General features: G+C 36.8%; 1 protein-coding gene, 1 long non-coding RNA gene and 1 pseudogene across 2 annotated transcripts in view; 1 reads left to right on the forward strand and 2 right to left on the reverse strand.

Moving 5' to 3' along the window:
* Positions 1 to 4,656: 4,656 nt before the first annotated feature.
* Positions 4,657 to 23,931, reverse strand: KICS2 (KICSTOR subunit 2). Its single transcript, XM_039865901.1, has 3 exons — positions 23,644 to 23,931; positions 18,474 to 18,759; positions 4,657 to 7,458 (listed from the first exon to the last, which is right to left on the reverse strand). Exons 1-3 carry the CDS (start codon positions 23,876 to 23,878, stop codon positions 6,642 to 6,644), a joined length of 1,338 nt encoding a protein of 445 aa, XP_039721835.1. The 5' UTR covers positions 23,879 to 23,931; the 3' UTR covers positions 4,657 to 6,641.
* Positions 23,932 to 24,047: 116 nt separating this feature from the next.
* LOC120605010 (uncharacterized) overlaps positions 24,048 to 26,106 on the forward strand; it is a 91,812-nt gene continuing 89,753 nt past the window's right edge. The window contains exon 1 of the long non-coding RNA XR_005653484.1: positions 24,048 to 24,191. This is a non-coding gene — a long non-coding RNA (uncharacterized LOC120605010). The remainder of the gene's footprint in view (positions 24,192 to 26,106) is intronic.
* LOC120605169 (uncharacterized) lies at positions 25,882 to 26,000 on the reverse strand (annotated as a pseudogene).

The raw sequence follows: 26,106 nt of genomic DNA on the forward strand, positions 1-26,106 counted from the left end.
CTCCCTCTATCTGGAGCAAAGAGCAGACATGTTTACTGTTATGAGTTGAATTACATCTCATTGCCACAAAAGATATTAAAGTCCTAATCCTCAGTACTGTGACTTTATTTGGAAATAGGGTTGTTGCACAGTACTTAGTTAATATGACTAGTGTCCTTATAAGATAGCCATGTGAAGACAGACACAGAGAGAACACCATGTGACGACAAAGGCAGAGAGTGGAGTTATAAAGTTGTAAGCCAAAGAATACCAAACATTCTCAGCAAACTACCAGAAGCTAGGAAGCTTCCCCACATGTTTGAGAAAGAAAATGGCCCTACCAACACCACAATTTCATACTTCCAGACTCCAGAACTGAGAGACAATAAATTTCTGTTGTTTTAAGTACTCAATTTGTGATATTTTGTTAGAGCAGCCCTTGGAAAGTTACTGTCCAGAATAATAATATCTCCCATGAGCAAACGGAAGGCATGCTTACTCACCATTATAAAACATTTAGCTTTCCCAAGATCAGAATTCCTCTCCTGGAATACAGTCTATTGCATGAGCAGACATCCATCTGCACCCATCCTATTGGCCTGGAGGGAACTAGGGCTCAGGAAACCAATGCAGAAATGATGATATTGTGGCTACTGCTATTGCCATGATAACTGTCTTGTGTCTTCTGACAGCATCCATCTAACTGTGGCAGACTAACTTATACAATCTCAGACCCTTCACAGTTCTTAACATGAGTTATTACTGCAGAGTATTAAAATCACTGCCTACCAAAGAAACATTTAGACAATCAATTTCTTCAACCAAGTCATTGTAAACACTGCACCTATTCATTTCATTAAAAAAGGTATTTCAAATAAGATGTTCAAGTAGAATTTCTAATATACATGCCATTTGGTCATTAAACTCTTAGAGCCTTATGGAACAGAAAGAACATATAGCTTATACATCAATATAATATATATATATATGTATATTTTATATATATATACATATATATGTGTATATATATATATATATATATATATATACTGCTGAGAAGTGTTTGATAAGGTGATCAATAAGACTTTTAAGCAGAACAAATAGCATTAGGATAAAATTCTGTGGGATAAGTAGAGCAAAAGTAGTGATTAAAATATGTGTTAAAAAGCTTGTTATTTTTAAATATGGAAAATGGTGGCTATCAAGTCTGTATTGTACCTAGATTTCACTAGATATCTTTCAAAGAACAATTATGCTAATTTTAAATGTCAACATTTTTAATACATGATAAAAGGTATCTTTTGAAACTATTTAAATGTAGTGGTGATGATTTCATATATATTTTTCAAAAAGTCCATCGAGCTATCATGAGTTTTTCAAAACTGGTAGGGAGGTATGCAAATAAAACAAGTTTGTAAAGCATTCATTGCCCTTCTGCCCCTCTTAGCTCCTGGCCTGCCCAGGTGCTTGGAGCCAGCTCACCTCACTCACTACCAGCACCATCTAAGCAGGCCCTACCTACATTTATCTTTGTTGACTGTTGTATCACCACCCTTAGAATAGTTGATGTTCAATTGTTAAATAAATGAATGAATGATGAATACAAGAAGGGGTCATTCATATACTCTATCTGATTCTGCTTTGGGGACTTCTCTAACACTGGCTACCCTGGAGTGACTGAGACTAGGCTCAAGGAGTCAAGGGGTATCCTGCTACCATATCTTATCAAACAAAAATGAGTCTAGACCTAATCTAGAAGTTTGACCAGCTGAGTCATTAAAAATCTCAGATCAAATGAGGCATCAGATTCTCAAATACAGCTGGATTCTGAAATTACCCTACAGTTTTTAAGACCAGCAAAAGCAGAATTCACTCCATAGGGATAAAATTAGCCAAAGTCCCAATGATCATCTTCTCATAGAACAATGTCAAGTGCCAGCCTACATTTTCCGCTGCAAATTGCCACTGCATGGCTAAGCAGTTCTCTTTCATAATTCACCCCAATGCAGTTGCCTCTCATGACCCTCCCTGAGTTAAGCTACCACTCAGAACCCTATCCCCAGGTTAGGTAGGAGGCCATAGAAATGGGAACCCATTTGCATCTCTCCATTTTCTGGCATCGATATCTTACATGTATCATATGGTTTTAATTTTTAAGTATCCCAGACACAGATGTTATCATCAAAACCAGATTGAAAAAAATACACAGACAAATCAAAATACTTGCATTAATGAAACCTTATGGATTTACACAATATCAAGAGAAGTCTCTAAAGGCAGAAGTGTGCATCAAGCTATTCTGACTCATTCCCTCAGGGCTTTCTTGGAGAGTCACCTGGCATGTTTTTCCTTTCTCACTTAGATGGGGAAAACATGTATTTCGTTAAACTTTTACTTGAAGGAAAAACAAAATCAGAAGTTAGTGTAATGTTTTTATACAGATGAATTACAGCAAATAGACTAAGAATGATCTTTTACTTAGTAATAAAAAATTATAGTGAAAGTACAATTGGAAAGATCTTAGTTCTGAGTAGGTTTTCTTGCTAAATAATCTCCTAAAGATATATAGCACTGTTTGGCCGTAGCCGGCTAAATGTCTTGGGTGCTCGTGAGGTGGCTGAGCTTAATTGTGGTCACCCCATTAATGTCAATATTGAACTTTTCCTTTTTATATATTCCTCTGTCACTGCCTGAAGAAGACTAACTAGTTGTAAAACTATCAAAACGAATGCTTCAGACGCTGCCTTCCAAAACAGGGTCAGAGACCACTGGGGTATGTCCTGAACCCCTCCCTGAAGCATGGGAAAGTGACTAAAGTGAAATAGATGAGGAAGATATTAGAAACTAAAGAAGGAAAGGAAGGAGAGGAGGGAGAAAGGGGGAGAGGGAGGAAAAACATGGAGGAAAATAGTAGTAATTGAGAGAAAGTTAACATTGAGTTAAGAAATAAGGGAAGGTCATAATATTTACATAAAAGTGTCTTGTGGCAAGACACCTGTGGCGAAGGGGTGAGGGATGGCTGCTTTATTTCAAATTTAGAGTTAAACCTAAGAGGCAGAAAGCCCCATAAATTCATACACTTAAAAAAAAGAAAAGCAGCTAACTCCTTGGTGTCTCTGGAAGATGCTATAAGAACTAACTCATTATTTTAAAAACTGGCATAAGAATCAAGCATTATCCAGCCACCCCTATATGAATTGTTCTTCGAGGTAACCAAATAGAGGTGAAGTTGCTCTGTTTCACCATTTTGATCCAGGTAATACCAGATATTAACTGCCTCCTAATAAAATATACAGCACTACTGCTACTACAAAATGAAACTAAATCTGATCAGACCTCTTGACCTAACTCCGAATATAAAGGGGGAGATAAAAATAAATGTTTAATGATGGTTTGAGGATATCATCAGCAAAATCCTGACTAAAAGAAACTATAGGAGAAATAAACTAAACACTTCAATCAAAGGACAGGGATTGTCAATTTGGAGAACAGAGTTGGTTATTGCTCTTTTTAATCAGTCTTCTCTCTTTAGTTCTTACTAGATACTTTAAAAATAAAGATACAAATAGATGAAAAATGAGAGGATAGAAAAAAGACATACCATGCAAACAGTTAAGAATAAGCAAGCTGGAATGATCATAAAAATATCAGGCAAAGTGGACTTCAAAGCAAGGATGGAGAAAAAGCAAGAAACTTCATGATGACAAATGGTTAATATACGATAAAGAACAATTATAAATATATATCGGCCTAATGAAAGGGCTTTGAAATACAAAATGCAAAAACTGACAGAAATTAACAAAAATCCACAATCACAGTTAGAGATTTTAAAACACCTCTGAGTAACTGATAGAGCAACCAGACTTACTCCGATGCGCGCGTGCGCGCGCACACACACACACACACACACACAAGTCAGTTTGAATATAGAACTGAAATGTTACCAACTAACCAGAAAAATTTGGGAATGAAGAACCACAAAGATTCTACATTTATGAGTGGGTGGGTTGGTTAGGCATTTTCTGCCTCCTCTTCCAAACTAGTTCTTTAAGTACTGTTCAAACTAAATGACTAAGCACAGGTTTGCCACAGACCTGAAGTGAAAGACAAGAACAGGAGAGGCATTGGGTTTAAGGAAAGAGTGGTCCATCTTTTATTTATATAGCTTTCAAACCCAAGTGAGTTTCAAAGCCTTCTTCTATGCATGATCTCATCCCATTCTTACATATTCTTTGAAAAAGAGCCCACATTTCCTTATCCCCATTATACAGGTAAGGAAGTCAGGTTCATAGCCTGACTTGCCAAAGAAACAAAACTGCAATTTTGCTGCTAGATCAAAGGGTGGACATATTTTAAAGATCACCTAAGTGACTCTACTGGGAATGCAGTGAAGTACCAACTATTTTCTTTCTTCCAAGTAAATTTTCTCCAATATATCCAAATGTACAAAGTGATTACATAAAGGATATTGGCGCCTCAGTTAAGTATAGTTAAGTACCAAGTTGGACCCAAGAAAGGACAAAGTGATAAACGTTCACCCTGTGTCTAAACAACATCCTAACATGAAACACTCCTTGATAGACTCTTTGGCAAACTTATAAGTGTTGACTACACTCCCAGTTACCCATAAAAATTGATCAAGTGTGGTTTAGGAAAGAAATTTCAAAATAAGCAGTCTGTGGAAAATATGTAGATTTACTCTTCCAATTAGCAAAACATAGACTTTACAGATCATTACTGAATTTAGAGGACAAATCTCAGAGTAAAATGACCTTGTTTCTTGGCTTGAACCAAAATGTTTAAAAATAAATACACAATTCAAATATGTTCTAGGCGAGGACTGGTTATTTAAGTATTGTATATATGTTTTATTCACACTCTTCTCCGTGTTACATCAAAGTATATTTTCTTTCAGGTACATAGGAGAACATATTATTAAGGCTAATGGTGTTTTATTTAGGAAAAAAAATACAATCACACCAAGAAATACTTTTCAGCTGCTTAGCAAAACACAAAAGGGAGGAAAAATAATTTGACTTTTTAGTTCCAATAGTTTTCAATTTTTTATGTAAGGTCAAAGTTGTACAATCTGTTCAGATTTTTATAGAACCTGAGTGAATAAAATGCAGAGGTAAATGAGTACTTTCTATTTAAAACAAACTGGCTTTTTACAAATCATGACTTTTATTTTAAAAAAAGAAAAAGAAAAAAAAAAGAAAAACCTCACATGTTCTCCTCAGAAAATAGGCCTGTGGGTTCTTCCACCAAGTGGTCCCGACAGGTGGGCAGGCCTCCTACTAGACTCGAAGGGGCTCCTCTGCTCTCTGCCGATGCCACAGCCTTGTTTGCTTTGGTTGCTCATTAAAACAATGGCTCTGTGCAATCATGAGAAACAGGACTGAACTATTACATTGCACACAAGCTTTGTAGGAACTATCAAACAGTTAACAACTCAATTACTCTTTGTGGCTTATTTTTATTCTGAATCAATAGGCAAGAAGTTTAGGTCTCCACAGCCCATCACGCCTTCTTCCCCACAAACATCTACTGAAGGAAAGTGTTAAGGCAGCATGTGTTAAGGTGTATCACTATTTCTAAAAATATTTGGAGGAGACAGGCATGCACCCCAAGTTTAGATGCTCTTAAATAGTGAGTTGATTACTCAACTATGAAGATGTCTTCTGAATGCACAATTGATTTTTAGCAAGTACAGTGATTCCATTTTGATTTTATAAAAGAAGGCTAAGTTGCATGAATGTCTAAGAGTGGCTGAAAAACCAAGACTGCATGCTTTTTCAGCCTAAAAATAACCAGGGAGTGGAGCCAAACATGAACATATATTTCAGCGAAAAGGTGATAAACAAAAAGCCAAGCAGATAATATGCTGAAGAGTAAAGAAATCTCACACCATGGTTATGCTGACTGTAAAACAGAGTGGAAAAAAATCAAACTTTATAAGGGTCAAAACAAATGCAGCTAGGTGCGTGGATCAACCCAAAAGAACCCATGGCTAATATAGCTGCCATAGAGTCTTCTGAACTGTTAAACCTGATCTTATCATCCTACTTTAATTCACCTTCAGTTCCAATAACCGATAGAAATTTCTCACTAAAACTCTAATTTGGGCATCAAAAATATTATTTCTAGATCAGAATCATAAAACTAATAACTCTATGTTAATCAGCTAATTTATGAGATAGAAAACATACAGTCCTTAATTCTAAAAAGACCATTTAATTTCTCATCCCAATTACTCATCCAGGTAGGAGGGGAAGGGAGAGGGTGTTTGAAATTGCATTAGAATACAATGTTTAGAGTAATATAAAACATCGGGAAAGAAACATCTGGAAAGAAACATCGAAGGCCAATAAATATGCAGTCTACATGAAATACAGGAAAACAGGAGAAAATACTGAGAGTACTTTGCTGCACTATGGAGATACACAGTAGCCATGATCACTTCCTTGATTACTCTTTGGATACTTAATTCAATTGGCCTTAATTGCATATAAAGTGTGAGACACAATTAAGGAGGATTTGTCTTTAATTTAGCTCTGAAAGAAGCATGAACGGATCGAAACTCTAATCACAGACCACTGTAGATCATTAGAGCAATTAAAACACAATTACCCATCTTGGAGACCTTTCACACAAATTACTTGCTAACCTTTGGATCCGGGTTTCAGACTTGCAAAAACTTTGGGGTTCTTAAGAGCATGTGAGAGCTCATTGAGGAAGGAAATAAAGTGGGAGTCTCTCTCGGATTTCTTTGACTCAAAAATGACGACAATGGTAAAGTGAGGTTCTGGGCGGGTTAAGAAGTAGGTGCTCTGAACTTTGTCATCATAGAAGTGAACCACTTTCTCCAAGCTGTTAAGGTCAGAAGTGCGGTCTGTCATGATCATGATGACATTGGGCCAGTGCATTACAGGCCTGTCGCTGGGCAGAGACACCACAGCTGGATACTGGTCCACACCCTTAGGGGCCTCTCTGTAGGAATGGGGGTGGTGATAGCCATGACCCTGAAAGCTCTCAGACCCTCGGTTGTCAAAGATTAAGGACACGTTGGCAGCATCATATTTCCTGATGAAGCTGGAAATTTTTCCAAAAAGGTCTGGGTTGGCTTTTGCAGTCAATGTTTTCATTTCTGAAGCAGTCGTTTGCCGGCTCAGTGCTTCGTGAAAGTAAAAGCTAAATTTGGCAAGAAGCATGTTTTTGAGTTTCATCAGCCAAAGGAAGAGGTGTGGGGGCTGTACGGCCTTCTGAGACTGCCCTCCAAACAGATGTTTCTTGGTCTCCCGCTGCTTTTCAAAGATCTGGCCCCAGGTCTGCAGCTTGGTGTGAGCATTGTGCAAATTAACCAGAGATGGGAGGAACTTCCACTCTGAGACCTGAGCCTGGGCCTTCAGAAGATGACTCAGGACATCGACTTCCAGCTGGAAACTGCTTTCCAAAGGACTGAGGATTGGGTGGTGAAATCTGAAGGGGGAAGAGAAATTAACAGAAATAAGTGGAAATATTACTCCATGTTGACATTTTCTACCCTCAAAAAAACAAAAAACAAAAAACAATGTGGTCAAATAATATTACATTTAGGGGCAGGGGAAGGAAAAATGGAAGGATTCCATGTTGATTTATTTAAAAAGTCATTCTGATATAACTTCACCATTTCAGAATTATGTCAGCATCATATTCTCTTGTGGAAATAGTCGTTTAAAAAAAAAATGAAAGTAGTGGCTACCTTCTTTTCAAATACAGAGATTAAATTAGCTATAATTCTTTCCTAATTTATTTTATTCTGGGAATTGTATGACTAACAGTATCATCAAAACAAGGCATCCTCTTCTCAGGGTGTGGTCCTAAAGAGGCAGAGATAAAACAAAATGGTAGCTAGATAAAAAATATCTAACACATCGATCACTTTCCATTTCTATTAGGATAGAATCCAAAATCCTTAAAAAGGTGTACAAGGCCTTGAATAATCTGGTTCCTTCTTAGCTTGAGCCACATTCCCATTCTTCTCACTTTCTCCAGACATTAAATAAGTAATTGGAAATGCAATGATATCACAAAGAAGGTTAAGATAATAGTGTGATTTCATTTTAACTTGTTCTAGACAAAATATTTACAATTTTTTTTGTTATAATTTAAATGTTTAAAAAATGTTTTAAAAAATCTACAGAAGTCACTGTGTATTGTGACTAAGTACACATATGTATATAAATAAAAGTTTTAACTTCTTATTTACCCTTACTATGTACAATGTACTTGATAGCTAATAATATGTATTTTTTAATTGGATTACTACTCACTAAATTAATTTTGTGACTCAGGAATTGCTACCTGCTGTTTGTAAAACATATTCTGCTTTACCTGTAATAGTAATATTGAGGGGTAGAGAGACAGGATGTGGGAGTATCCTCTCTTCCAGGCAAAGGGAGAAAAGGTCTAGTGCAAAGACCCTGAGGCCAGTGAGGCATGACCCTTGTCATCAACACTTCTTTCTGATGCTTTAGGTCTCCTCTTCAGAGTCACCTCCTTAGAAATGTCTTCCGTGTCCAGCCCCAGACCAGGTTAGGCCTCCTAACTATATCCTCTAGTTTCTTAATACCTGTCTTCCCCTTTTGTAACTTAATCATACTTTATCAGACAAACTGGGACATGTGGTCACCTTTGCTTTGAGCTCCTTCCTGAGGGGAAGTAAAACCTGCCTACTTCCTTCACTCCTTTATTTCTACAACACATGGCATTTAGCAGGACTTCAGTAACTATGTTAAAATTCGGTGGTAACTATGTTAAGATTTGAATCCTAGTTTCTGTCTCAAAGATTCTGCCTGTGGTTTATGATGTAAACGACTTTCTTTCTGTAACAGTGGAATAGAATGGCTAAGGAGCATCCTCTCTGTATTGACCACTTAGAGCTTTCTTCCTCAGTCTTTTCTTCTGAGAAATGCCTAGGCAGTTTCAGTGTCTGCTGAGCCTGGTGCATGCTCCTTTTCAAGGCCTATATTAAGGCCTTACACTGTTCCCAAAGATCCAAAGCATCTGCTTAGGTTTCAGGAATTATCTTAGCAAGTGACCCCATTTTAAAGATGTGGGCAAGATCTAGCATTTACTGAGTGTATCTTATGCCCAGGCACCACAGGAGATGATTTACAGGCCTGAGCCCATGCAATTTAATTGCCTCACTGTCAATGAGACAGAAGCTTCTCACACAGGTCTGTTTTTACTGCAGTTGAAGCATAAAATACTGGTAATCAATTAAACAATTAGGAAAAAAATCATCACAAGTATAGCTAGAGGTTTTAAAAATGTATTTAAACACTAATTAAAGGGATTATGATTAAGAGAGCCCATACTAGGTTAGACATTATAAGATAGAAACTGATTATCATGTGATAAATAGGCGGCAGTTATTTAAAATAACACATTTTTTCTATTATTTGCATTTTACCCTCAGACAATAACACATTTTTTCTATTTGCATTTTACCCTCAACATCTTTCAAGAGAGGAAGCTACAACATGGGTGGAGGGTCTAGTCTAGTAATATACTCAAAGAATCAGAAAGATAAAACAAAGCTCACATCCTCTAACTCAAGTGCTTAATTAACTAACTTGAACTCTTCGAACACTACATGCTTTGGAATAAACATTAAAAAAGTTTAACACACACACAATAGCATGTCTCAAAATCATTGAATTGTAAGAAATGTTCCTGCTTCCTTAGCCTAAAGGCTAAGGTCCCTTGACACTTAATGAGTATCAAGTATCACAAGATTCTATAAGCATGGATATCAGGAAATTTACCAAAGGACTATAAACACAGTAAGATTGTTAATGACAGAAAATGGTATGAGATTGGAGAAAATTCTACCACAAATAAAATAAGTTATTTTTCTGCTTCCAGTTGGAAATTATCATTTATATCCAACATTCTCCTTGAAAGAACATGAATTCTCTGTACGAAACTTCAGAAAGAATTCTGAACAAGCTCTTCCATAAACATATATTAAAAGTATTTAAATGCTCAACATTAGGATGAATATGAATGTCGAAGCTATTTTTCATTCTTAAAAGCTAAAAATACATGTTAATATTATCCTGCCAAGACTTTGAGATTAGTATTATGATGTATCATTTCCCCATTTCCACTCTGCTGTGTGCCTCATACCTATTCACAACTCATACTATAGGGGATCTGTTAAATTGTTGTAATCCAAAAATATACACCTCAGCTATGGCAGCAAGCTTAAACAAGTCTGAATACGGAATAAATTGACAATTATTTGCAGAGAACATCTGCTCTTTAAAAAGCCAAAAAAAAAAAAAAAAAAAAAAAAAAAAAAAAAAAAGCCAGAAAAATATATAGAGCGCGCATGTGCAAACGCACACCTTCCTTTACAAATCCATATCAAGTTCCTTCCAAAAGAAGTATGCAGGTCTCATGCATGTGAGAAGTCAGAAGCCCAGTTAAAAATAAATCTGTAGCACAACACTGTGAATGTACTAAATGCCACAGAACGGTACACTTAAAAATGGCTAAACTGTAAATTTTATATTATGTATATTTTACCACAGTAAAAAAAATTGTACTTTTCGCATTTAAAACAATTACTTTACTAGTTTTTAGATACAAATAGTTGAAAATACAAAATGAATTAGCCAGAAATTTGCCCTGCAGTACCTCCTATGTTAGAAGGAGGTATTTATAATGGATATGAATAGAAAGTAATACATCTCTAATGAGGAGTACAAATAAAATAACAGTTCAGAAGAAGGAACAATTTCTTTTGGTTGAAAGATTGTGCAAGCCACACAGACAAGATCTGAATTGAGCCATAAAGCTTAAAGGGCAGGTAGGATCAATTTTTTAAAAAAGCAGCAAGTAGGATTTAGCCATGTGAAGATGAGGGCTTAAATTTCTGGTCGCAATTCATAACCACCCCTGATGCCACATCCTTTGCCATGTGACTCTGTAGCTTCTCCTACCTGAAGAGGAGTGTATTTTCTCACCCCTGGACTATGGACTGAGCCATGTGACTTGCACTGGCCATAGGGATGTTAACAGATCTGATGCAAGCAAAGGCTTAACGTGAGCTTAGCTGAGCTTGTTCTTTTGCACTTTGGGTAGCTGCTTCCCCTCTAACTTTGGGCTCAGAATGAACATATATAGAGCAGACTAAGCCCAAAGTTCACAATAATAAGCCAAGCCCAGCGAGACCAACAGTGTCAAGCAGAGCTACCCAGCTAAGCTTAGCCCAGGTCAGTCAACTCCCAAAAGACCTGCAAGCCTATAAGTGTAAATTTGGGGGTGTTCTGTTATACAGAATGACTGTTGTAATAGGTAACTGATACATAATAGAACAATGTGATGTGGTTCAGAACATGCTGCTCCAAAATATGGTACATGCCAATGAGTTAGCTCCAACTCCTGGTGACCCTATGAATGAGTAATGTCCACAATGTCCTGTCCTTCTCAGCTCCTATAGGCTCAGGCCTATGGCTTCTATTATGGAGTCAATCCACCTCACATTTGGGCTTCCGCTTTTCCTGCTGCCTTCCATTTTTCCTTGCATTATTATCTTTTCCAAAGAACCCTGCCTTTTCATGATGTGCCCGAAATAGGACAGCTTCAGTTTTGTCATTTTTGCCTCTGGCGATGTTTCAGGCTTCATTTGTCCCAGGACCCACTTGTTTGTCTTTCTGGTGGTTCAAGGTATCCACAGAGCTCACCTCCAGCACTGTATTTCAAATGAATCAAATTTTTTCCTTTCAGCCTTCTTGATTGTCCATCTTTCACATCTCTGCATAGTAATTGGGAATATGAGGGTGCAGATGATCTTTGACTTAGCCTCTAATAACACATCTTTGCTCTTGATGATCTTTTTTGATTCTTCCATTGCTGCCCTTCCTTCTCTCTGCCTTCTCTTGATTTCTTGGCTACAGTCCCCATTTGAATTGATGACTGAACCTAGGTAAGCAAAATCTTTAACAATTTCAATACTAAATATTTTAAGCTGAAGGAAATTGAGAAACAACATGACCCTTCCCTGAATTAGGTCATAAAACCCTCAAGTGAGAGAAGCACTCCCCATACCCCGAGGAAAAGAGCAGCATCCTTATCTCCAAAGACTAAGGGACACAGAGAAGAATCTGAACTAACAGGATTTGCTGTTTCCCTCAGTTTACTACATTTAACTTATACCCTTTTCATTATATGTTTTCCCACAACTCTCCATTCTTCATCAAATATAGCATAAAAGCACAGGTTATGGCTTCTTTGTCACGTAAAATTATATTAAATATACTTGTATGCTTTCTCTTGTTAATCTTTTGTTTAAAGGGACCCTAGCCAAGAACTTAGAAGAGTAGAGGAAAAAGATATTTTTCCTCCTCTACAAATTTGAGGACATTCTAAGCAAAATAAATAATATGAACTAAGGTAAGAAATGGGGAACACATTAGATTAGGAACTGTTTTTTGGCTTCTGTTTAAAATCCTCAAAGACTTCTCTGAGGCTTCTTCATTTTTACTAAGAGTTTGGCTGCAATTTAAGGCATTTGATAAATCTTTGATGAATTTGAAAAGGTAGGCTGATGCAAGATCACAGAAGGCCTTAAATCTGAACTGTTAAGATCTAGGTATGTCAAGTGTATAGAATAGAATGCATCCCACAGAAACTGCACTATTGTTGGTTTTGCTTATAAAATTTTCAGTGGGTAATAATTAACCTTGTTGAACTATACACACAACTGTTTCATTAACAGTCTTATCATCATGAATCTTTTTTTAAAGGAAAAAAAAGGACATAAAGCCCAAACAAATCAAAGTTGTCTTTGGTGAGAATTCTGTCATTTTGAAGGATTCAGATAAAAAAAAACTATGCTTCCTAAAATGCAGATAAATTTTATGTAACTAAAAAAAAGTTACATACATAAATTCTGGCTAAAATTTATGATTAAAAAATAAAAATCACTGAATGGTATTATTCCTATGCCAGAGAGATTTTAAAAAGCTGTCTAGAATGCATAAATAATTGCTAACTTCTTCAAAAGCATTATTTCTTAAAATTATATTCTTGATTCAGGAGAGTAAATATTAACTTACATTAAATCTATCTTCCAGTTTTATTTTAACCACAAAACAGAAAGATCAGCCAGAATTTTCTTTTATGCTCATTGTATAAAAGTTAGGTAAATAAAGTCAAAATAAACTCTATAAAATAAAAAAATGTTCCATCGATGCTTCCTTGGAAAAAAAAAACCAAGTTCTACCTCTCCTCAAGAGTATTCAAGGAGTAGCAGACACTGTGATCCTAGAGGATCTAAATTCATTTTTTCTTCTAAAGGGCACACAGTAAAAACTCATATCTGTAATGTTAATTACTCAATTTGAAATGCAGCATTATAAGTGACTGATTCTTAAATAAGAATTTAAATTTGCTTAGTGATGTAATAAGGTTACCAAAGAAGGAAACCTTTAACATTGTTCTACTCTGAACACAACTGGCATCCAGAGAAAAAAACAAAATATGCTTTCTCTTCATCTCTTAAAGTAGACTGGATATTACAATAACACACAAGATCTGCATCTCAAATCAGGGCCAGGGGTTTAGACTCCATGCTATATATCATGCTTGTTAATTTTTTAATATAAAAGCATTTCATGGTTTGAAAGATGAAAGATTCACAATTTTTTATAAGTGTTTTGACATGGATCATATATATTGAGACAAATAAGCATTCCCTGAAAGATAAATTGGGTCCTCTGGGAAGAAGATTAACTCAATACAAGAGAACACCAAAATATGAATTATTTCTCTAGAATACTGGAACCATGAAAGAAATGTATTAGGTGTGTTATCCTGGCAAAAGGCAAACTACATTCATTTATACCTAAAATAATCCCACTTCCCAAAGAAAAATCAATATATTATATAGAATTTCTATCTTAACTATCTCAAAAATTCTTAACTAAAGAATTTTTGTTGTTCAAATTAACCCACAGCCTCTAATTTAGATAATTTTCAGGCTAGGATATACCTGTGATCAGTAATTCCCTATTAATAAGAGGAAGTTAGAATGGGTGGAAGATGGAAACTGTAGATGAAAACAACTATTGACCATATGTGATGTTGCAACCCAGCTCCATCAGATTCCATTAGCATCCAATCAGAAGACTAATGGGTACAGCCAAGTACTGCCCTAAAAGTTTCAAGAATGAAATCGAGGCTTTAGCAGGCAATGGGAGAAATTCTCAAGCCTCTAGGAAGTGGGATGTTTCAAAGAAGGTTCAAAGATGATAGATCGCAAATGTAATAAAATAAAAATGAAATTAAATAGTAATAATTCCCAGGAGAGACACACACACATACATATACAAGCGCATGCACACACATCTGTAAGGTTCAATATTCAGTGTATTCTAATGTTGGCATCTTTTATCTATCCAAACAATTGTTTTCATGCAGACTATGTATCAGTAGCACAAGGAACTTTAAAACATACAAATTTGTGGGCACCCAATCCAGAATTACTAAATTTTACCTTATTGGGGAAAAAGAGGAGGAGCCCAGTGAGTATTTTCTTAAGCTTCTGAGATGGTTCAGCAAACCACTTCCACATTAGCATTTGGCAATCACCAGATGCGATCTCTTCCTTTTGAGCATCATATCGCCAATTGTACTTTAGTTTTTGGTTTTCAAAAGATTACTTTATTAAAAAATATATACATAGTAATCAGATTTGAGAAAGAAAATAATATTTACAAACAGAAAATCTGTACACATGTAAAATATGTTTAAAAAATGTGTATACCCATATGCATAGACTCTCTTGGGAATGAGAGGAAGAACTTGCTAACATTCACTGTTTCTTAGGAAGGGAATTAAGTAGCTAAGACAGGGCAGCAGGCAGACTTTTCACTATGCATTCTTTTGTACTTTATAAATTTTGAGCCATGTTAACAATAAAAGAAAATTTAGAATACAACAGAAGATCAAAAATACATGACAATAAAAAATACATGACGTTTTTGGGACAACTGAGGAAATCTGAATATGGACTATAAGTTAGATGATGGTGGAAAATCAGTGTTAAATTTCCTGTGTGTAAACTATGTTATAGGTTTGTATGGTTCTTAGAAGACACAACAACCTGAATATTTAGGAGTGAAGTGTCATGATGTTTGTTTTGCATTTGACTTCCAAACAACTCAGGGAAATAAAATTATATACAGAGAGAGAGAAAACAAGCATGGCAAAATTTTAATAGTGAATCTAGGTAAAAGATACGTGTGTGTTCATTGTACAGTTTTTTTTTAAGTAACAGTTTTACTGGTATTTAATTCACACATGTAACATACATCCTTTTAATGTATACAATTGAACAGTTTTAATATATTCAGAATTGTGTAACCATCACCACTATCTAATTTTAGGACAGTCCCATTACCCCCCAAAAGAAACCCTATACACATTAACAGTTACTCTCCATTCTCCCTCCCCACCCCACCAACCCTTAACTACTATTTTCTGTGTCTATGAATTTGTAATCTACTTTCTGTGTCCATGACTTTGCCTAGTCTGGACATTTCATATAAATGATTGGCTTATTTCATGTAACATAATTTTACAAGGTTCATCCATGTTATAGCACATATCAGTACTCCTTCCTTTTTATTGCTGAATAACCCCTTGTATGAATATACCATATTTATCTATTCATCCATCAGTAGATGAACATTTGGATTGTTTCCACCTCTTGGCAATTATCAATAATGCTGCTATGAACATTCATGTAAAAGTTTTCATGTGTAAGATATATGTTTTCATTTTGTATTTTTCATTGGGTATTAGGAGTGGAATTACTGGTCATATTGTAACTCTATGTTCATTATACTATTCTTGCAACTTTTCTGTAGGAGTAAAATTTCAAAATGAAAAATTAGGGAAAAACTTTATAAAGAAAGAATAAAAACATAATAATACATTTACCAAACTATCTTGTGCTCAGAGAGAATGTGCACATTACATGATTTTATGCAGTACACAATTCTTATTCCTTGCAAGGGAATGTAGTAAGTGCTTATGATGTTTTCTGTCTTACTCTGACAGAAGACTATTTCATAGTCTTACTATGTCTTATTATTTATTCAATAAATAAAAATCAATCTTATTTACTGACTTGTAAAATAATCAACAGAGATAAATTATCTAAACTGGATGAAAAGCATCTCACTATTTGATACAAGCAATGATGCATACAGAATATGGACTCTGGAGTCATAGAGAAGTGGGTTCAAAGATAATTTGCATGACCCTGGGCATGCTTTACTTCCCTGAGACTCCATAAAAGTAGCACTAACTCACCTATACCTCAAATCAGATATATAAGAGGGTCTTGCATACTGCCTGGCACACAGTAGTTGCTCAGTATGTGCTAGTTTCCTTCAAAATATAAATATTCCCCCTTTTTTCCTGCAAGCTTAAAAATCAATTGCTGCTTTATTAAAGAAACAAGGATATGTTTTGAAACCAAAAAACAAGATAAGTCTACTCTATACAGATGATCTTTAATTATTTTCTCTGTTTCTGGCTTCATGTGATCTCTGTACCCCCATTTCCAACTGCCTACTGAACCTCTACTTGAAGATCTGTTAGCAACTCAAGCCTGAATTGCTCCAAATTTTGCTCACTACTTTCCAAGCCAGCCCCTCTTGACTTCTCAATCCTGTAAATGATATTATCATTGAAGGTGCAAAACTTATAAATCATCAGTGACAGAAACCTCTCCTTACTCCCACCACCCTATTGCCAAAACTTGTAGACTTTCCTTGTCTTCATCTCTTTTCCCACTGTCTTGCAACCAGGAGGCCCTACTATCACCAATCAGATTACCATAAAGGCCTGCTAAACTACCCTTTCCTCATGTAACCACTCCCTTCACCATTCCAACCCACACACCAGGACCATAGTAATCAGTCTAAGATAAAGATGAAAACAGAGACTCCCCTATTCAAAAGCCATTCATGGTTCTCCACTATTTAGCAACTATTCATTTATTCATTCAACAAATACCTATTGAGCACCTACTATGCGCTAGGCTCTGTTCAAGGTGATGAAGACATAGAAGCTGTCATGGAGCCCAAATTCTAGTTGTGAGAGAAGAAAAAACACTCTAAGTAAATAACAGTAATTTCAGATGGCAATAAGGAATGTGAAGAAAATAAATCAGGGGAGCAGGATAGTGCCTAAGGGAATGATAGTTTTGGTAGGATGAAGAGAGAAGACCTCTCTGACATTCGAACAGAGACTTAAATCATGAGTAGACAAGTAGGATAAGAATGTTTCAGGAAGAGAGAACGGCAGGTACCAAAACTCTTTCAGTATTCTGAAATCATCTTCTTGTCTCAAAGCGTCTGCTCTCCTTTCCAAGCTTTGCTTTCAAAACCTTATCTACCCTTAAAAGTAATCTTAGATTCTATGTCCTCCATAATGTCTCTCTTAATCTCCTCATTTTGTCCCTTTTGCCCAGTCCATTAATCAGATGAATATTATCTTTCATTTGGGAATATAAGTTAACATATCTACCTTTCTCTTTTAAGCAAACATATATGAACTCACATATTTAAAGGAGTGGTATCCTTCAAGGTAATTACTTTCCATTTAGTCCATCATGAAATTACTGAGCACCTACTATGTGTAAGACACTATGTCAGGCTCCAGGGACCCAAAAATAAAACTGGGTCATTCACATCAATGATGTTCATGATGCTCCTTAAATTCTTTTGGTATTGCTTTTAGGTCAGGTAGTGAGTAAGACATTAAAACTAATCTAATCTCTTTATAAGTAGCAATTTCCTTCATATAAAAGTTTTCCAGTCAATCAACATTCTTTAAAAAAAAAAAAAAATGAAACTGGCTACAAATAACTTTTGACTATGAAAAAACAAAAAAACAAAAAAAACCTCCCAAAACCTTGAGTATGCCCTCCTCAGAAGCACAGATGCCTGCCTCCACTATGAGGAAATTTATGAGGAAATTTAAAACAAAACAAAAAGTAGGCCACAGGTGCCAAAAGCAATTATACAGGAGCTTCCAACACATGTAAGTACTGGCTGCATTAGAGGAATAAGTGAATAGTAGTTTGTTAAAAAAGTCACAATATTTTATACACAATTCTTTTATGGCTATATGAACTCTTTCATGAATACCAACATCAGTTATATTACATCTTTTAAGGATTATCTCATTATTGGTCTTTTGCTATTGCTTAGGGAAGTTAAGTATCTATCTAGTATGTTGTTAACTGAGCCCAAAGAAGGTGCCTAATATATACCGGTTGGTTAATTAATATGTACAAAATGTAACACAGCTATTCTCTTGTTATTTCATCATAGATTTTCATAAGAGTGTGGGGGAAAACTGAGGGTCTGTGTGGGATCGAGAAGCTGCTGCATTTTATCTCTCCCTCCCTCCTCACCTACACTGACCTTGAGCTGTATTTCTTGAGAATGGTGTCCAAAAGGCCAACGAGCTCTTCGGCACTGATGAACTTCTGTGTGCTGAGGGTATACATCTTCTCATAGAAGTCTGCAATCTCCATCCGAGCCTGAACGAAGAAGCACAGCTGCTCCGACAAGTGAGAAAGGAGTTCTTCCACATGAGGAGTGGCCCCACCCAGGGCACCACGGCCAGTCACCACCTTCTTCAGCTCATTATGCAGGGAAGTATAGATGGTGCGGATGGAGTCCTTCCTGCTGAAGAAAGACTGGCCCCCTGGTAGGTAAATGACATAAGCACATGGCAGGTAAGGAAGAGAAACCAGAAGTACAAAACACCTCCCAGCATCCAAAAGGAAAGAATCTGAACCTGCTGAGCTCATCTACCATAATCTCTGACTCCTATCATTGGGATTTAAATGTTTTGTGGTTGAACAAATAGGAATAGGTTAAACAAATGGCTGGTATAACTCATTAATGTAACAACAGACCTGTCTTTCATTTCCTTAACCATGCACTAATTCTCCCCCAACCAACTTCAATGAGGATTCAGATTTATTTCAGAGAATAATTAACCAGGATCTAAAAAGCCCTCCTTCCACAAAAATGTATTTAAAATACATGAGAATACCCAATTATGAAACACTGTTGTTATTCCCGGTAAATCAGAAAATTTTATTTCTGTGTTAGAGTTGCATTTTCCTTTAAATCTTATCTTTTAAGCCATCTTTTAATCTTATCTTTTAAACCAGAAAATGGATAACACACACATATATCTCCCTTACACAAGAACACAGACTTCTGGGTTCCCTGGGAAAAAAGGAAATCTTGGTACTCTTGACAAGTTTGACAATATAGGCTATAACATGATAAGCAGCACATTGTGAATTATTAAGAGCAACAAGCAATTCTAAATAACTGCTGCTATAATACAGGGGTTCCAAAATAAATCAGCAAAAAGTAAGACCAAATACATCCTTTTCAATAGTCAAAAAGAATCAAATGGCATAGACATCATTTCTGTATTAATACATGATCAACTATATTTCTAATAATTATAGAGCCAGCTTTATAGATGTTTTCTTAAGCATTTATGCACCCCACCAAAGGGTCAGAGGCAAGACATTAGGAGAAAGAAAAGAAACTGGGCAGGTTTAAAACAGTAATTCTTAAGAATATATAAAAACCTCAAATAGATAATTTTTCTATTGATATATACAGAATGATTTAATGAATGAATGACTGTTCTAAACATATCAATTACAAGTGAAAATCATTTATCAAAAGCATTTGTAAAATATCTTCTTATATAATGAAACATTACATAACATCGTTTTTAGTTCATCGCTCGGCTTATGTTTCAAGAAATGAATCTCATATCTCTTACAACTATAATGACTACCTTGTCCCAGTTTACCCACGACTTTCCAGTTTTAGCACTGAAAGCCTCACTTCTTGGGAAATTCTCCCTTAGTCCCATATCCTGGAAACCCTTTCAGCCCTGGGCAAACCTAGAAGGTTGGTTACTCTACTTATTACTGAGTCTACAGCCAAACTACTAATATTTAAGAATAGTTTTCTCTAGTATACTGCTTAAACAGATTGACTAGCACTTATATCATTTCTCCTACTAATAGCAGCAAAATCTATATGGTACAGGTGGACTGACCCTGACATAAACGTCCTATATAGGACTGTACCTTGGGATTGCCTTCTTTCCATGCCCATATTCATTCTAGCTTTGCAGACTGTGTAAAGTGACAGTATGGAATAAAAAGACCTCTCTGCCCAGGCCTAGGACAAAATCTCTTAGGTTAGGAGGGTAGTCAGAGTAATATGTAAAACCTAAAAGCTCTGAAAATCTGCCAGACTTGGTTCCAAATCCCAACTTTCGAATTTACAAACTGTGTGATGTGCAAATGACTTAGCCATTTTGAACCTTAGTTGTTTTTAACACAAAACTAGTAATAGAGCTGCTAAGAAGACACAAATATGAAATAACATTTGGTGTGTAACGTATCTGGAGCAAAGCACACACTCGATAACGCTAATCCTCTTTCCCTTCCATTTATAACTGATATAAGAAAATACTCAGAGCTACATAACTGAGCTTCTGAAACTCTATGGTAAATTGGGAGCTTCAATTCCTGTAAAAATAGCAATCTATTTGACAGAGCTAGGTGACCTCAACTGTGTACTCACTTCCACTGTTTGAACAGGATGGCTTTGGTGAAAATTTTTAACTCTGGGTGAAAAATGGATACCTTCCTTCATCAGATTACCCTCATCTGGGGGAGTGGAAATACCACATAAATACAAAGAATACCTTTAAAAGTTTATCAATAAACATCAATCACGAGTATGTGAAACCAAGTAAAGTGACACTATAAGGAAGGGAGAGACAATCAATGCATTTCTTTATACGGGTCTCTTTTTCAAAGCTCTCAGGAGTATAATCCTATTTGTTGACTACCCTAGTTTGGAATATCCATTGGGGACTGGCCTTCCTTCATGCTGGGAAACAACAAATCAGAGACGTAAGACTTCTTTCTCTTTTAAAATTCTGGAATTTACAAAATACGATTATTTTGAATTATTACCAGAAGGCTCTATTTATATATGTTCATTTCTCAAGATTTCAACAGTCTATCTTACAACATGAAATTTCAAGAAATAAGTATATTAAAGGATCATGCAAAACATCTAATTAGGAATTTTATTCTACAACTTCTTGCAAATAATGTTTAAACATTGGTTCTCAAGTTAAGTCATTTTCTACTATGCTAAATTCCAGGAACCAGATGTTGAGGAAAACCTCCAGTAATGAATCAAAGGGAGAAAAGTATGAGTTTCTGAAATCCTTCACAGGCATTGAGTCACTGATTCTTCCCCAAACAGGTATATTCTCCCCTCCAAGGAAAGAAAAGGCTCCAAGAAAAGGGCCCCACCCAAAGTTTTTCACAAGCGAGCCAAGACAGGAACAGAAGGCTGTCAGGTCTGTCCTTTGTCTAAAAGACAGCTATAGTCAGGATTCACTTTTAAGGTCTCCAATAAACATCAGTCAAAAGTGAGGTCAAAAAGACACTTTTTTGAACCACGTTTTAAATGTTTAAAAATAAATATAAACTTTTTATATTGCTTTTTAAAGAAAACCATATAAATGTTCTAATTAGTAAAGTAGATGAAAAACATAGGAATGTTTTAAATGGCGACACAAAAAATTTTTCCCAAGTTTTTAAGAAAATAAAGTCAACCCAGTGATCATGAAGTCATTAAGCACCTTGATCTTACAAATTTTCCAATAAAAAAAAAAAACCATAAGAAATTTCAAAGTTAAAATTTTAAATCTGGAGTCTACATTTACTATATATGTGAATAAGTTAAGAGGCATTAAAGTGTAACATGCCATTTTCAGAACATTTACTCAGAAGTGACAGGACACCTGGGAGCCTAAACAGTGAGTACCTGAGCATGTTTCACAGTGTAAAATGCTCTGTGGGTCAATTTCAAGGTGAAGTCCTCAGGATCACTAATGCAAGGCGGGGTCCATGGAGAACCAATCACTTTATATGAGGCCCACTTCACAGAACCCAAGTTAGAGGCAATGATAGTCTTACATAAGTTCTTTTATACAGGGCAGCCAATTCTGTTTACCTAAAACAAGGCACATACAATTTAAACTAAAGTTGATTTTTTTCACTGGGGTCCACAAATAGGCTTTAGGAAATCCAACTGAGTACTCTGATTATATGCAAAATTGTACTGTACTACATATATATTTTTCTGGATAGTAAGTCTACAGGTTTAATCAAATTCTCATAGATAAGCTAAAAAAAATTAAGAATGATACACTGGGGTCAATTACCACTCTTCACGAGGTGGGGGAATCTAAAAATTAAAACTGCCAGAAAATTCCTCACCTTCAATTTTATAGTTGGAATCCTCCCCATTTACATATATATGTAAATTATAATACATGTACAAATTTTTTATAAATCATATGGATACAAACAAAATCTGACAATTCAAAGGCAAGTATTCTGGTTTGGGATCTGTCACTCAACAATACACAATTTGCCAAGCTGTAGAAAAGGGAATGATATCACTGCAACAGCAATTGCAAATTTGTGAGAAGTACCACTGTAAAAAGGGGAGGAAAAATACACAAGGTGAAACTGACCAGCTTTTGCCAGTAAGTTAACATGCTAAACGACAAGTTATTTGACTAAGGCAAAACTTAAGATCTCAAAAAGCCTTTCCTCTTGAGTGTTTACTGAAAGCAAGATGTACATACATGGTCACCTTCAGGCAATATGAAGAAACTGGGGGTGGAGGAATCAAAATGGAATCTGCACTCAATTTTACATTTCTATTCTATATGTGTCCTTCATTCATACCAGACTGGGTGCCTCTGATAATTAAAGTGTCTAAAATAGGCCAAAGTACTAAAACAACTCTAAAAGCTCTGGGATATGTAATACTAACTATTGGTAATTATAAGTAGTTCTACCTTATATGCATAGCCCGTGGCTTTCTACTAGTGAAAATCAGTTGACTCTGCCCTTACCTCATATTTTCAGAGGCAAGATTTATCATGGGATAAGAGTGTTTACATTTTCCCTGTAAGCCCTCTTGCTAGTGTTAGGCATATTTCTTGCCTTTCCTGTCCAGTATTAATTTATTTCACTCACTAAATATTTATTGAGCGCCTACAAAAAGGAGTAGGACTCCATCTGAAACTCTCCAGGGCTTTAACCTTAAGAAGCCAGACAGTAGTGTTCATTAACTCGAACTAGGTTGTATTGCCAAGTTTTGCTCCTCTGGCCGCAGTGTCACTGGTTGGAAGAGCGAAGACATAGAGTTTGCTTAACTTGTCATTTATGGTACCAATCCATGCACTGGGCAAAATGCATACATCCATCCGTTTGGGGTACAGCCCTGCAAAGAGCATCTACCCCATCTGCCAATCTATCTGCTGCTGAGGCCAGTGGGCGGGGTTTGTGGAAGCCAAGGGAAGGGAGGGAACGGTGGGAGGCGACCTGGGAGTCCAATTGAGCCTGCATTAGGAGCGAAAGAAACAGGGAACCCAAGCCACTGCCGACCGGGGAATATACCCCCTTTCCTTCCTCCTCAAGGGGCACGGGGGGCGGGGCGGAGGTACCTAGTTTCTGCCCCAGGTAGGTGAGGCTGTGATAGACCTTCTCGGCCGCGGCCAGGTGGGCCAAAGCCGCCAGCAGCGACAGCCAGCTGCCCCCCGCGCTCTTGTTGGCCTCTCGTTCCTTCTCCACATTGTCCTTGGCCTTGTCGTAAGAGAAGATACCCAGATGAGAGAAGAACGTCTCCAGCACCGCCTGTTCCACCGGGACCGGGGCGGCCAGCGGGATAGACTCCCCCATGCGAGCTGCGCTCCAGCTCCACCCACGTGGCTCTCCTCTCCCTCGCACTTCCGGGTTCTCAGGGAACGTGCGCACAAGCGTGCGTGCGCGTGACCGCCACAAGCGGCGGGCTCGTGAGCGCGCTGCCGCCTGGGCCGGCCTAGGCCTTTCAGAGGACCCGAGTAAAAGCCAAGGGAAGAGGGAGATAGATGGCAGCTTCTCGGCTCCTGAGCAGCTTCGGCGCTTCGGTTACCGTAGATCTGACTATGCGGAGCCAAAGGGCAGAACGCGAGGCGGCCAACTCGCTGCTCCGTGGAGCTGACCGTATTCTGAGGTGAGCTGAGAGGCCCCGCCCTGTGAGACTGCGTCAGTGCTAATGACATCATGTTTACATGACGTCAGTAGTTCTTGCTCTAACATTTGGCCTGGGCTCCCCGTGGAGCTGAGGCGGCAGGGCCACGTGGTGAGACTCGAGGCTGCAACTGTGCTCACTCTTGAAAAGGCGTCAGTCCTCGTAGTTTTTAAGCTAATTCATATAAGTGGTTTATAGATAACAAGCCCTGACTTAAGTGGTGGTTTATATTTTATCTCCATGTCTAATTTTCACCCAGTCACACGCTATGGGTTAATTCTCACTCGTGTCCCTTTCTAGTCATCTCAGCTAGATCGAAGCAGCTTCTAAGCAGAGCTTCTCTTTAGCTTGCCAGTACTAGCCAAACTATATTAGCTCCCTTTAAAAGATCTCAGAATGAAGGATAAATTAATGTAACTTTTGTTAAAGGATCTGAATTGATGCACGCTGTCGTTCAGATTAATTACAAATTCTTTTGACATTTGACAGACGCCATAAACCCAGCTCATGGATACGTTCAATACTCTGGAACACTGTCCACTACTCTCTAAGTTAGTTTTTTCCTTTCTCCTTCCTTGTACATGCTTATTTTATGCTGCCTAATCACACTATTTAGTCACATATTTTAAAAATTAAATTTATTGGGAGTAACTAATTAATAATATAAATTTCAGGCGTACACTTTCATAGTACATCTGTATATTGCATTGTGTGCTTACCACCCAGGTTCTAGTTTCTTTCCATCTCCTTATATTAGGTCCCCTTTACCCCTTTCATCCTTCCCCCAACCCTCTTTCCCTTTGGTAACCATCATATTGTTTGGGTCTATGAGTTCGTTTATTTGTTCATTTGTCGCTTTTTGTTTTATATCCCCCATATGAGTGAGATCATACAGTTCTTGTCCTTTTCCATCTGACTTATTTCACTTAGCATGGTACTCTCAAGATTCATCCATATTGTCACAAATGGCAATATTTCATCATTGTTTATGGCCAAGAGTATTCCATTGTATATATGTACCACATCTTCTTTATCCAGTCATCAGTTGTAGGACACTTAGGTGGCTTCCATGTCTTGAATCACATATATTTTTACATGTCTTTCCTCTACTAAGTGGTGAACTCCCTAAGGGAGAAACTAGGGTTCACTTTCCTTTATAATCTTTTCATAATGAATAGTAAGTAATGTTTGTTGAATAAAGGAGGGAATTTCTATTTTTTTTTTTTTTTGGTCAAATTAGAGCTGTTCTGCCATTACTACCTTTTAATGCAGATTCCATAGTTTAATTTTAATAAATACAGAATACACTTGTTCCCTGCTCTCAAGAATATAAATGAATAAGAGCAACTCTGTTAACTGTAATACAAGGCAGAATTTTCTATGTTATAAAGGCAAAAGAGGAGGCAGCAATCTTTTTTTTTTGTTAGAATCAGGGAAGCTTACTGGAAGGGAATGTGATGGTTTGTCATAAATGAGTGGAAGCCAATAATCAAAAAAAAAAAAAGTACTAGCACCAAAACTAACAGGCAATGAAAGAGGATTATAAAACAGTAAACATACCCAAGTAATATAAAAATTTCTCAGTAAAGGTGGCATTATAAATCAGCAGGTAAAGGAAAACATTCAGTTAATAGTGAAGGAGACATGATTATTTTTATTTATTCATTTAAAATGCCTGCAGCACCCGATATTCCTAGATGGTCTCCCATCCAAGTACTAACCATGCCCAACCCTGCTTAGCTTCCAAGATCAGATGAGATCAGGCGTGTTCAGGATGGCATGGCCGTAGACAAGACATAATTATTTTTTTAAAAAGACCCTTTTCCTATATCCAGCAACAAAATAATTACATGTGTAAAAAAGAAAACCACAAACTGGAAAAAAATACAAGTGAAAA

The sequence above is a fragment of the Pteropus medius genome, unplaced genomic scaffold (genome assembly GCF_902729225.1).
Source record: "Pteropus medius unplaced genomic scaffold, Ma_sr-lr_union100, whole genome shotgun sequence".
Classification (NCBI taxonomy): Eukaryota; Metazoa; Chordata; class Mammalia; order Chiroptera; family Pteropodidae; genus Pteropus; species Pteropus medius.

What these genes read in the sequence shown, in the direction of transcription:
- KICS2 (XM_039865901.1), bottom strand. Translation starts at nt 23,878, where the DNA reads ATGGGGGAGTCTATCCCGCTGGCCGCCCCGGTCCCGGTGGAACAGGCG. An exon ending in CTACCTGGGGCAGAAACTAG is followed by an intron (nt 18,760 to 23,643) that starts GTACCTCCGCCC and finishes TTTACCTACCAG; the next exon opens with GGGGCCAGTCTTTCTTCAGC. An exon ending in CTCAAGAAATACAGCTCAAG is followed by an intron (nt 7,459 to 18,473) that starts GTCAGTGTAGGT and finishes TTCCCCCTTCAG; the next exon opens with ATTTCACCACCCAATCCTCA.